Here is a 14751-nt window from a genome sequence, read left to right on the forward strand (position 1 = left end):
CAAACGCCCCAAGGAGCAGCGATGAAAACATCCAGTGTGCATGAGATCTTATACAGTATATCAGAACATGTTACATTATTTTAATTTTTGTGTCCTGGAATTGCATTATAAAAAAAAATACACACAAAATCAGACTAAATTTAAGTTTACCATCTCCATTGACATCAATTTTTGTGAACAGCAAGGCCGTGAATTCTTCAGGGCTCATACCCTGGTGACCATTTATAGCTTGAACAGCCTATAAAAACAAAAAAATTATGTATTTCAGTTAAGTTATTTAAACTGTTCTTTCAGTAATCAATAACTAAACAGTGGAAGAATGGAGAGTTATCAGATCTCATCACAGGATGGACTGTGGAGGTTTTATATGTAGAGCAGTGCCAACGTCCTATATTATAAAGCTTAGAAAAATGGAAGGGAAGGGGGTATAAGATATCCAGGAGAACGAAACAAATGGACTTTGTAGGCACCAATCATAAAAATCAATGTAAACTTTTATTTATACATAATTATTAAAAAGAATCATATAGACGTAAACATTTTTTTAAAAACGCAATACATTGCGGGAAGTGGTAGTGTATATCACTACCTAAATATATGAGAACGGATCAGGGGATAGCCCCTATAACAAGGGAAGGGATAAACTCTTTCCGTTCCCATTCAATAACCTCAAACTGATATAGCTCGGTAAGGCTCTACATGTTTCGCAAATTTTGATTGCTTCTTCAGGAGCTTGTTTGGGTTACCTGTAATAGGGAATAATGGAGAAAGACATACACCAAAAAAAGACATACACCAAAAGACATTGAGTAATATATTAATATTGTTTTAACATAAAGGCTTTACAATAATGCGTCTCAATCAAAACCACTGAGTGCTGTGAGAGAGCAGTCCCAAAGGCCCACAGTTCAACACGCATATGGTGACATGTGATCACATGCGGGGACGTGTCTGCTAAGAGAGTTTGTATCACCGATAGACTCAAGGGGAGTAGTGTCCTAAAGAGTCCCAACTGTCCGAAGAAGGGGGAGTGATAACTAATGTACATATGTAGTAACACTGAAACATGCATATGTAGATAAGCGCACGGGGCACAGTAGATGGGGGGTGGGGGTCAGGGGAGAAAAAGAAGGAGGAGAGAGATAGGCAGACAGGGGGGAGGGGAAAGGGGAGGGGGAAAGGGTAAAGAAGGGGAGAGAAAACAAGTGGGGGGGAAGAAAGAAAGGGGGGAGAGGGAAGGGAAAAAAAAAAAAAGGGGGGGGGGAAGAAAAAAAGGGGAAAGAAAGAGAGGTTTTTGGTATGTCTTTCTCCATTATTCCCTATTACAGGTAACCCAAACAAGCTCCTGAAGAAGCAATCAAAATTTGCGAAACATGTAGAGCCTTACCGAGCTATATCAGTTTGAGGTTATTGAATGGGAACGGAAAGGGTTTATCCCTTCCCTTGTTATAGGGGCTATCCCCTGATCCGTTCTCATATATTTAGGTAGTGATATACACTACCACTTACCGCAATGTATTGCGTTTTTTAAAAAATGTTTACGTCTATATGATTCTTTTTAATAATTATGTATAAATAAAAGTTTACATTGATTTTTATGATTGGTGCCTACAAAGTCCATTTGTTTCATTCTCCTGGGTATCTTATACCCCCTTCCCTTCCATTTTTCTAATAACTAAACAGTGTTGCTCTTGCTCACAGTACAGGTGAGAATGTTGACTACTCAAAGATTGCTCAAGCAGTGGTGGACTCCTAAAATAAAATAAGTAGTAGATAGAGCAGTAGCCCATGGCTTAGAACAATTCCATAAAGACATACAGGAGCATTCACAAAGGTTAACAAGGGCAGAAGAACGGTTCTCTGAATTAGAGTACAAACTACAGAAAGTTTCTTAAATAATCTCTCAGCATAGCAAACTCCAAAAATTATTGATGGATAAAGTCGAAGATCTAGAAAACCATTCTAGACAAAATAATTTTAAAATTATTGGTCTTCTGGAATCTTACAAACCCAGCCTTCTCATGAATATATGCTCCAAACGAAGTCCGGAAGCCCTAGGAAATTACTATAACATGTGTTGCTGAGAGAACCCATAGCATGGGGATACAACGGTAAGGACGCACATCTCCCAGCCCAGTAATTGTGCGCTTCCTAAACTATACTGACAAAATGACAATCCTTTAAAGCTATAGGAAAACCAAATCATTATCATTAGACGGGCACAAATTACTACTCTTTGCCGACTATTCATTGGAAGTCTCATGACAATGTAAAGCATTCGCTCCTATCTGTACATCGCTATTTCAAAAGCGTATAAAATTTACTTTAGCCTACTGACCTATTCTATATCTACAATCTCCCTCAAGAGAAACTCTCTCCTTTAAATCCCCATCAGAAGCTGAGGACTTTATAGAATCTTTAAATATCACTCCTTCAAGCCCTTCAAGCAGTGGAGGCTCTCCTAAATCACCTAAAAGTCAATCTCCAAAAGAGCAACTCCCTCTAAACCTTTCTGTTCTGTAGGTCAAACAGGACGTGGTAGAGTCTGCTGATTTACATTAAACAGGCTTATTCGCCCCTTTAAGGCACCATAGTACTCGCTACTAACACTACCTTCAAAATGAAGGATTGCCTATGAAGCATTTTAGTATGTAGCTGAAACAAAAAGCTTTATATGCTATAATCTTACTGATAAAATTGAATTTTTCTCTGTTACTGCAGCGCTAATAGCTCTTTACATCATAACTATAGATATATACTATATCTTATAAGTTGTTTGTAATATAACTATGTGCCTGCTGTTAAGATCGGGGGAAAATGTTATATTCCTTGTGGAAAAAAGTGAATTACCTACTGGTTGATGGTACAATTTAATTTGCTGTTCTGTTTAAATGTTTTAGTTATACTAAAATAACTTGTCCTGTTTAGCCTGGGAGAAAATAAAATGATTAAATTAAACACCTATTTCAAGGGGAAAATAAATTTGTATACAGTTAATAAAGACCCAAAAACAATTACAAAACCCTTTTTTTCATATAACACTTAGATAATCTTTTTATGAAAATAATATCATGGAACATAAAAGGGCTTAGATCACCTAACAAAAGTATGAAAATGCTATGACATTTAAGGCGATTTCGTGCTGATATTGTGCTACTGCAAGAGACTAGCAGATGAAGATATCCAATGTTTACATAAATTGTGAGTGGAAGAGGTCATAGGATCTTTAGCAATATGTCGCAAAGCCAGAGTGGCTATTCTTTTACATAAAAGTTTACCCTACAAACTTAAATCAATCAAAAAATTAATAGATGACCAATTAGGTCGCAAACTTACTATCCATATATTGATAGCCTCATGTGATATAGCCAAAACTAACGTTTACACTATTAATTCACCAGGAAAAATAATTGACAGAATGGATATTGAAACTGACAGAAAACAGTCACATTGTAGGTGGAGATATTAATTCAGTTATGAACCTAGCAGAAGACAGGTCTTTACTAAGAAATATCACTTGCAGACACCCCAATACTAATTTAAATACCTCAACACATCGGACTGATCTCCTTGCTAAATCTATCAGATGCCTGGAGACTAACCCACCCTCTGGATAGAGAATGTATTCCACTCCCATTCTCATAACACTTTCTCCAGAATATACTTTTGTTCTTTGTTCCGCAGCATTACCTTTGATTAAAAATGCTCAAATCTATGACCTGGCCATAACAGATCACAGTCCAATCGCCATAACAATGGATATGTCATATTACCAAGGTAATGCCAAAATGTGGAGATTTTCTTCATACCTGTCAAACAAGGAGGATTTTCGTAACCATATCCAATCTGCTTTGAGTAAATATTAACTGGCTAATTCAGGACCTATATTAACCACTTGACCACTGGGCACTTAAACCCCCTTAATAAACAGACCAATTTTCAGCTTTCGGTATTCTCACATTTTGAATGACAATTACTCAGTCATACAACACTGTACCTATATGAAATTTTTGTCCTTTTTTTCAAACAAATAGAAATTAAATACCACTTTCTTTTGGTGGTATTTAATCACCGCTGGGTTATTTATTTTTTGCGCTATAAAAGAAAAGAGACAACCGAAAATTTGGTTATAAAATTTAGCAAATTAGTAATTTTTCTTCATAAATTTATACTGCTACATATCTTTGGTAAAAGTAAGTACAAATTGGTGTATATTATTTGGTCTTTGTGAAAGTTATAGAGTCCAAAAGCTATGGTGCCAATATCTGAAAATTGATCACACCTGAATTACTGACGGCTGACTAATTTCTTGAGACTCAAACATGCCAAAAAAGTACAATTACCCCCCAAATGACCCCTTTTTGGAAGGAAGACATTCCAAGGTATTTAGAAAGATGCATGATGAGTTTTTTGAAGTTGTAATTTTTTCCCACAATTCTTTGCAAAATCAAGATTTTTTTTTTGTTCACAAAATTGTCATATTAACAGGTTATTTCTCACACACTGCATATGCATACCACAAATTACAACCCAAAACACATTCTGCTATTACTCCTGAGTACAGCGATACCACATGTGTGAGACTTTTACACAGCGTGGCCACATACAGAGGCCCAACATGCACGGAGCACCTTCAGGCGTTCTGGAGCACCCAGGCCAATTCTGACATTTCTCTCCTACATGTAAAAATCATCATTTATTTGCTAGAAAGTTACATAGAACCCCAAAACATTATGAATGTTTTTTTAGCAAAGACCCTAGAGAATACAATGGCGGTCTTTGCAACTTTTTATCTCGCACGGTATTTGCACAGCAATTTTTTGAACGCTTTTTTTGGAAAAAAAAAACAGTTTTGTGCTTTAAAAAAAAAACAAAACAGTAAAGTTAGCCCAATGTTTTTGCATAATGTGAAAGATGAAGTTATGCCGAGTAAATAGATACCTAACGTGTCACCCTTCAAAACTGCACATGCTCGTGGAATGGCGTCAAACTTCGCTACTTAAAAATCCCCATAGGGGACGCATTACATTTTTTTACTGTTTACATGTTTTGAGTTACAGAGGAGGTCTAGGGCCCAAATTATTGCTCTCGCACTACCGATTGCAGCGATACCTCACATGTGTGGTTTGAACACCGTTTTCATATGTGGGCGTTTCACCGTTTTCATTACGTATGCGTTCAATTCTGCATGCGAGCACACGGGGACTTGTTTGTCTATTGTATGGATTCCGACCAAATCCTTTTGGGTGAGGAGCACTCCACTCCTTCATTAAGTACCTCTCATTAGTGTCCACTTGTGTCATGGGTGGAGACCTCAAGATTCTCCCATTTAGAAGAGTGTATTGCTCTCATGGTTCAGAGAAGCAGGATCTCCCAATCTATGGATAGTGTAGGACCCACTAATCATGGGGTACTTTGTCGCAGTATGTGGGCTTAGCACCATATAGCAATATGGTGTGACCAAATGCCCATATATTTTGATAATGTTTTTTTGAAAATGTTTAGGTGTTTTAAACTAGCCTTGCTGGAGGTAAATGTCTTTTTTGCATGTGTGCACTGTAATATTTTCTTTTACTGTACGGTCTTATGGCTGCACCATCTTTAATGCATCTTTTAGGGTGTGCCCCCCAAATATCTTGTTTGTTCACAGGGGGACAAGGGCGCTTTAAAAAATTTTTTTTTTTTTTATTGTTCATTTTACTTTATTTATTTTAGTTTGGCACTTTTTTCCAAAAAAATTTTTTTTTGATCACTTTTATTGCTATTACAAGGAATGTAAACATCCCTTGTTATAGGAATATGGCATGTCAGGTCCTCTTTACAGTGAGATATAAGAGGTCAATAAGACCCCACATCTCACCTCTAGGCTGGGAAGCATGAAATAGTAATTAAAAAAAAGCGATCCTGGCTTCGATCGTAGCGGTGAGTTGGTAGAAGCACCGGAGGATGGCAGGGGGGGGCGCCTCTCGCTTCCCGTAAGAACGATCAAGCAGTGGAACAGCTGCTATGATCATTCTTATGGTGTAGGGAATCGCCGGCTGAAAAAGCTGATATCTGAATGATGCCTATAGCTGCAGACATCATCCAGATATCCCCGCACAAAGTCAAAGTCATATGGCGGCGGGTGGGAAGTGGTTAAAATGCATTTTTTTTTAACACAAAGTTGTCCATTTATACAATATTTCTAACACTTAGCATGTACATACCAAAAATGACACGCCAAAATAGATTTTCCTACTTCTCCTGAGTGCGGCGATACCACATGTGTGAGACTTCCACAGCCTGGCCACATACAGAGGCCGAGTACAGCCGAGTATGGCTGAGCATGGCAGAGCATGTCCGAGTATGGCTGAGCATGGCGGAGTATGGCAGAGTATGGCTGAGCATGCCAGTATATGGCTGAGCATGGCAGAGGGTGACTGAGCATGGCCGAGCATGGCTGGGTGTGGCCGAGTATGGCTGGGTATGGCCGAGTATGGCTGGGTATGGCTGGGTATGGCGTTGTATTGCAGGGTATTGCAGGGTATTGCTGGGTATTGCGGGGTATTGCAGAGTATTGCAGGGTATTGTGGGGTATTGCAGGCTATTGCAGAGTATTGCGGGGTATTGCAGGGTATTGCAGAGTATTGCAGGGTATTGGTGGGTATTGCGGGGTATTGCAGGGTATTGCGGGGTATTGTTGGATATTGCGGGGTATTGCGGGGTATTGCAGAGTATTGCAGGGTATTTCAGTGTATTGCGGGGTATTGCAGAGTATTGCAGGGTATTGTGGGGTATTGCAGAGTATTGCAGGGTATTGTGGGGTATTGCAGAGTATTGCACAGGGTATTGCAAAGTATTGCACAGGGTATTGCACAGGCTATTGCACAGTATTGCACAGAGTATTGCAGGCTATTGCAGAGTATTGCACAGGGTATTGCAGAGTATTGCACAGGGTATTGCAGAGTATTGCACAGGGAATTGCAGAGTTTTGCACAGGGAATTGCAGAGTATTGCACAGGGTATTTCTGAGCATGGAGGGATGGCTGAGCATGGATGGATGGATGGCTGGATGTGACTGCACATGTCACAGAGCAGCGCTGTGGGCACTACACATCAAGCCCACATCGCTGCTGCCATCCGATCCCTCACCCTCTGTACCGATTGGTACACAGAGGGGAGAGAGGAACCGGTGTCATAACATGACGCCAGTTTGTTTACATGTGATCGCTCAGTCATTTGAAGGGCCGTCACTGTACGCCCTCCCAGAGTTAAGAAACCGCCCTGTAGCCATCATTCAGCTATGGGCCGGTTCCCAAATTTATATTGGGAAGCTGGAAAAGCTTTCCTGAGAGGGAAAACCATTGCCTATGTCTCTCAATTTAATAGACACTCCGTGGAACAGTATCGCTGTGGTAGTAACCTCTTAATATTCCCGAGACAAAAAGACAATTTGATCCATGGGCCAAACAACAAGCGTGTATCAAATCTTCTTTTACCACTTTCTGTTACCATGAATATGGGAACAAATCTGGCAAACTATTGGCTAGGCTCTGTAAAGGACCATATAAGCCTACACATATTATGTCCTTAAAATCTGTACTCTAAAGATCCCTTTGACAAAAAGGCTGCTATCTCTTTGTTTTAGAGAAATTGCAATTACCTACATTGTCTAATGAACAATTAGAAATGAGAAATGCACCTATAACTACTGAGGAAGTAACAACTACTATAAAAATCTAGCAAATAAAAAAGCACCCGGCCCTGATGGATTCACGGCTGAATTTTTAAAAATTTCTCAAAACTATATAACAGATACACCAAAGGGGGTCTATAAAACTATAGGAGATGGAGGGTCACATCTTCCTACTGGATACCAAGCATATATAAAACTAATCTCTAAGAAGGAAAAAGACCCAACAAATCCTGCTTCATATAGGCCTATCTCCTTAGTAAATCTAGATGCCAAAATTATGTCCAAAATTATAGCCTCACGCTTGGCTACATTTTTCCCTTCCATTATACATCCAGCACAAACAGGATTAATTTAGACCCCTTCACACTGAGGTGTTTTTCAGGTGCTTTTGCGCTAAAAATTGCGTGTAAAAAGTGCCTCTCATTCATTTCAATGGATGCTTTGGTTGCGGTGCACTTGTGGGACGGTGAAAAAAGTCCTGCAAGCAGCATCTTTGGGGCATATTTGGAGCTTTAAATAGCGCCTCAAAAACGCCCCTGCCCATTGAAATGAATGGGCAGCTCCTCAAAAGCGCCGCAAAACGGCTCTTTTTTCATTTTTTTATAAGAGGGCTTACCTATAGGTAGTGTAAATATCTCCTAAACAGGCATAATTTAGGAGATATTTACATTATATGCAGCCTGTGATGTCACTGGCGCATGCGCTCTGAAGGAATGTCCAGCCGTGTCATTCCTTCAGAGCCTTGTGCCGTAATCTGCGGCTTCTGCGTGCATGCGTGGGAGTGACATCATCGCGGCTCTAGCCAGTCACAGAGCCGAAGTCCGAGAACCGGAAGCAAGACTGATGAAGATGGGTGCCCGCTGCAGCTCTGAGATCTCGGCGCAAGAGGGATACTAGCACATTATGTCTTTACCTTGCAGAGTGTGAAAAAAGTCCACAGTTTACAACCACTTTAAGGATATCTTCAAAATTTGTCAAACATTTTCAGGTTTTAAAATTCATTTCTCAAAGAGTGGGATATTACCTCTAAATCCTAGAAAGTTGAAAAACTGGATTTCTACATTTCCTAGGCATAAAAATAAGTAAAGAACATTCAACAATTTATCACTTAAACTACCCATCTTTATTCATTAAAATTAAAACTCGAAGCATGGATGAATTTGCCCATTTCGCTATTTGAGAGATGTCATTGCCAGACTATTATATCCTTTACAAACAATACCTTTGTTACTTACACATTTAGTTAACAAGACATTAAACAAAGCAATAATCTCTTTTTTATGGCTATCAAAAAAACACCAAAGAGCGAAGGTTGAACAGGATTACCAAATATAAGAAACTATAATCTCTCTTTGTCTGCTTAGAATTGGTTTAGATTGGCTAATGAACAACTCTTTATATACCGTCAACACTCTGGAAACAGCTTTTGCAACTCCATACAATTTACCAGTAATTTTGCATAGTAAATAAAAAATCTACCCAATCACTTACAACAGAGCCTATTGATCTGCTAGTTGCTTGGCGTACTGTTAGGAGATCACTTGGCCTATCTGCAAACATCTCTAAATACTTGCTTCTACAAGGCAATCCCATGTTACTCACCAATGTGAGTTGTGAGGAATTTGTAATGTGGAGCTCCAATGGTCTTCATATGGCATATTCTATTTTTAAGTCAAACTCTACTCAGTTAAACATTTTTGATGACATCTCAGGAATTTCATCTGCCTCCCCACCACAAAAGTCTCTATAAAAGTCTAACAAACTATCTTAAAAGGTGTTTGAACCCCAAGAAAAACCCTTTTCAACAATTATTTATTGACTGAGCAATAGAGCATCTGTTAGGACCTGGGCACTCTGCTGTGTCTGGCTGTGAGGCTGCTTGCTGAGCCACCTGGATTGCTGGACAGTTCTTGGGGCATAATTCCTTGAATGATCTTGTCTTGAATCTTGTTTGCCTTGAACCTTGAACTCTTTGCTCCTCCCATGAACTTCCTGATTTAAGCCATGTCTCTGCGCTTCCTGGTCGCCAGAATATTGTGCCTTCATCAGCCAATATCTTGCTCCTGTCTCTCCTGCTACCGACCGTATCTTCGCTACCATTCGTTACTGACATTTGGCTTGTTCCTCGACTACACTTCTGCTGAATCCCAACCTGCAACTATTTGTTACTGACTTTTGGCTTGTTTCTCAACTATGCTTCTGCTTGATCCCTACCTGCTTGAAATATAATGCTAAAATAAATATTATCCAAGGGTGGCTATTTATTGCATATATGTATTAACTTGTCTATTCCTATAGTTAGCTAGTCTATTAAAACTCTAACAATGTTACTGTTGATAAGCATAATGATATAAGGTTATCAATGAAAACAAACACACGGATTAGTAAAACAACGTCTTAACATTTTCCTATTTCTTGGGAAATAAATAACATGAAAACACTAAAGGAAAATATTATAGAGCATATAACAAAAGAACATCAAATATACTTATCGCAAGGCTGTCCTCTAGATATTTTCTCGTCAGCTGGGCTCAAAACTGGTAACAGAGAGCCATGAGGCTCAGATAACCATAAGGCAAGAGCCAAGAGCAAAAAGGGATTGATCTCCCTTCTGTGTGTACTTTTAAACATTCATTCAGACCCACTCATAACCACACTCCACTAGCCTCCTGTCCAATGAGATAATGCCAAGAGGCAGCCCTTTTAATATAATACATTTCTGTCCGTCCTGCTGTATTGGCCTCTAGGGGCAGTATGCGTCCATGGATCATCGCTATGTGACCTGGGTCCTTTAGTCTTAGCTGGCCCTTTGATCTTCTGTAGCAGGACATTCATCAATCATCTCTTTAAAGCTTGCTAGCAGAGTGCTAATCAAGGATCTCCATTTTATCACACCAGTTGGTCAGGAGCCAAGCTTTTGTTCTACAAAGCTTTGATGTGCAACTTGTTACATTCCACCTGTCTGTATCAACCAGGAAGTGAAACTCCAGAAATATGATATTAAACCATGTTGCCTTCCAACATATGCCGCTTTGCGCCTAAAGGGCACCTGTCACCCTTCTTCAGACACGGCTGCTATGGAACAGTCCATAACTGTCTTAAGGTGTTGCGCTTCCCAACATGTCCTCAGAAACAGTTCCTATCAAACAGTCCATAACTGTCTTAACATGTTGCACTTCCCAACATGTCTTCAGAAACAGTTCCTATGGAACAGTCCATAACGGTCTTAACGTGTTGTGCTTCCCAACATGTGCTGCTTTGCCACTGAGTAACACACCATCATTCTTCAGTAACAGCTTTCATGTCACCATTCTGTATCTTCTCCTTTCACGTCAAGGTGCAATACAGGCAAGGTGTGTCCATTCACTCACCATTCACCAGCACACACTCAGAGCAACATATTAACCAGCTTTCAGATACAGAGTCTTGAGGAGGGCATTACTCACCCATATTAATAAAACCTCAAATATACACATGTCACACTATACCATAACATAAATCAACCCATTACCATAATATATGCATATATATGTGACTCATCAAATTAAGCATCCCGCTCCCAACCTCCTATATCTCTTTATTGTAGATACGGGTCAGGATTAGGCAGGCTTGCTCACAATGGCCTTTCCTACCGCAACTCTGGGATGTCAGCGGTACTTCAGGACTCTGAATTGGCAGCAAAGTCTCTAACTTGTACGAAGAAACCTTACCGTCAACTCAACCCTCAACTTGCATAGATAAATTGGAGACCCTTCTATATAAATGTCATAATATAAGGTCTGGTGTCACCCCAACATCTCCTCCATTCCTATTACAATACATATATACATGGGATTTGCCCTGGGTCTTTAAATGAGGTGAATATGGTAAGCCAAAAACATACAATGGTAAAAAAGTAGATTTATTACAGTTTGTTGCGCATGTAAGACACAACAGCAATAAATACAGGCCGATAAAATATGCATACAATGTGAACATGGGTCAGTCCACATACATGGTAAACAGTATATACCAATTACAAACATCAGAGAAATGTGCAAGCATCAGTAGTACCCGACGACGTTTCGCAAGACCGCGCTCGCTCTTCAGGGGTAAATGCTTTGATATATCTGTAATACAAGTAGTAAATCAAATGAATGTATGTAGCAAAAAATAGGCAGGGAGGTGAGTCATCATCGGGGTCAAACTGTAGGACCCCATACTCACCAATGGGTTGGGCCTGGTCATCAATCGCTGATTCCACCGGCAGCGACAAACATCCAGCACGGGAGCTGAGGAGGCGAAGCAAAAGGTAACCCCATCGGGTGAACAACTAGAGCACTGACATGCCATTGATAGGTGTAAGTACGAATGTCCCTAGAGGTCTCCCCTTGTCCATGATCATGAACTGCAAAAGTAGTAAAAGAGTATATACCGTATGTATATCAGAAAGACCCTGTGAATACAGGTGAGCTTGCTGCAGTGTTTGATATGCATGTTGCAAAAATAATAAAGGAGTAAATATATATATATATATATATATATATATATATATCTCAGAAGGACCCTGCAAATACAGGTGTGCTTCCTGCAGTGTTTGGTGTACATATAAATGTATAGGGACCAGCATAGAGTAAGTGCTGGTACATGCTGGGGGACTGAAAGGGCAATACATTTGTATTAATACATAAAAAAGTATGAAAACATGTTGGGCCAGTGATGTACAAAGTGCACAGTGAGTGGAAAAGGGCGGGGGTTGAAGGAAAAGGCAAACAAATGTGCTAAAATGTCAACTAGGCTAAAAAGCAACATAAATTACCTGAGTGTAATGTGAAACCTTCCCCTCCTGGAAGTGCAGCTGATTTGTGCAGACTCATGATGTGAGTGAAAAATACTGCCATGTCAGGCTCCAAATATACCCCCAAGGTGGGGAGGGGCCAAACGCTCCGCCCCCAACATCATGTACGAACAAAGAGGCATCTGAGCGCTGAAAGCACTCATCGCCATTGGGGCCGCAATGCACTATCCCCCATGGTTCAGGGTGTTCCACACAGTCCAAACATGACGACGCCGGCATTGGCGCCATCCGATGGGCGTGGAAAACATGACATCGATATGTGGGTGGCCCCCCCAGAAATGCCAAAGGGGCGGGAGGGGACAGCAGGAGGTCTAGGAATACCCCCCTTTGACACATATCGCAGCTCCCAAGCTGGACGACAGGAACCGCCGCCAATGGGGAGCAGCAACAGGGAACAGGACCATCCCAAAAACAGTCTGCCTATCTATACCCAGACAATTGTGAATATGTACCGATATATAAAAGATTGATGGCTAGTAGTGGCAACAGACCAGGTTGTGAGCTAAATGGGTGTCTTCCACCCGGGTTACATAAGAACATAATATAAGGTCTGGTGTCACCCCAACATCACCTCCATCTCTATTACAATACATATACACAGGGTCTTTCTGATATACATATATACTCTTTTACTACTTTTGCAGTTCATGATCATGGACAGGGGGAGACCTCTAGGGACATTCGTACTTACACCTATCAATGCCATGTCAGTGCTCCGGTTGTTCACCCGAGGGGGTTACCTTTTGCTCCGCCTCCTCATCTCCCATGCTGGATGTTTGTTGCTGCCGCTGCCGGTGGAATCAGTGATTGATGACCGGGCCTAACCATTGGTGAGTATGGGGTCCTACAGTTTGACCCCGATGATGACTCACCTCCCTGCCTATTTTTTTCTACATACATTAATTTGATTTACTACTTGTATTACAGATATAGCAAAGCATTTACTCCTGAAGAGCGAGCGCGGTCTTGCGAAACGTCGTTGGGTACTACTGATGCTTGCACATTTCTCTGATGTTTGTAATTGGTATATACTGTTTACCATGTATATGGACTGACCCATGTTCTAATTGTATGCATATTTTATCGGCCTGTATTTATTGCTGTTGTGTCTTACATGCGCAACAAACTGTAATAAATCTACTTTTTTACCACCATGATATGTTTTTTGGCTTACCATATTCACCTCATTTAAAGTTTCATGTATATATGTATTCTATATTAATGTTGAGTCCAACAACACATAACTTGAAATAATGACAAACCCGCAAAATTCCGTCCCTGTGCCTGGATTTCAGAGACCATGCCCAGGGTATACCATGCACCTCTATCTACTGTTAGGTTCAAGGAACACCCTAGTTTCATGACTAACGTTACATTGGTATCCTATAAGACAAAGAGACAAACTCGTCTATGTCCCAAATAATACCCAGGTGCTTCCTTCCCTGCAATGATCTCTCCATCCAGAACACAGAGTGAAATCTTCCCAACATTTCTTGTTCTCGTATTGACCAGGCACACAAAGGACATCATGGTCATGCTTCTGACAGAGGGAAATATCAACCTGCCTCCAGCTTCCATCTTCTCTGATCACATGTGAGTAATTTAGGCTCCGATGCAACAAGGTAGAATCCCCAGTCAGTAAGCCCATTGATGCCACCAAATATACAGACCAAGGCTGCACTTCTATATATGGGATCAATGGGGCAGCATAACACCTTTCCCAATCCAAACTAGCACAGCCCATCCAGGCATTTGACCACCATTTGGATTAGTGTAAGTGACGTATTTTGGCAAAGTCTTACTGAGCTGTGATGCTAACTCATAAGGCCACTGCCCCTCATACAGAGACTGGTCAATCAGCTTGAAGTTGGTTGATACCTTCGCCTGCCCCTGCGTGCACACCAGAGCCCATGACAGATTTCTGTCCTATACCACCACAGTCTCTGCCAACCTCTCAACATGGTGGACAAAATGCCTTTGTCTTGCAGGTTTTTTTTTGTTTTTTTTTTCATTTTTTAAAACGGTTTACAACCACTTTAAACAAAATGTGTTCAGCTGCTAATTGAGGAGCTAATTGACCCCCCTTTCAGGTGGACTAAACCTAACAAATTTTCCACCAGAACAAAACAAAAATAAAATAAATGAATAAACAAATAACAAAAAAAAATAAAAAAAATAAATAAAAAATATATTTAAAAAAAAAACTATTTAAAAAAATTATTATTTTTTTAAAATTAAA

The 14751-nt window shown here is 40.2% G+C and overlaps 1 protein-coding gene across 1 annotated transcript in view; it reads right to left on the reverse strand.

The window, feature by feature from the left end:
- GUCA1C (guanylate cyclase activator 1C) overlaps positions 1-14751 on the reverse strand; it is a 219304-nt gene that overhangs the window by 28576 nt on the left and 175977 nt on the right. The window contains exon 3 of the mRNA XM_073616093.1: positions 151-238. Coding sequence (XP_073472194.1) covers positions 151-238 — 88 coding nt within the window. The remainder of the gene's footprint in view (positions 1-150; positions 239-14751) is intronic.

This window comes from Aquarana catesbeiana, linkage group LG02 (genome assembly GCF_042186555.1).
Source record: "Aquarana catesbeiana isolate 2022-GZ linkage group LG02, ASM4218655v1, whole genome shotgun sequence".
In the NCBI taxonomy this organism is placed as follows: Eukaryota; Metazoa; Chordata; class Amphibia; order Anura; family Ranidae; genus Aquarana; species Aquarana catesbeiana.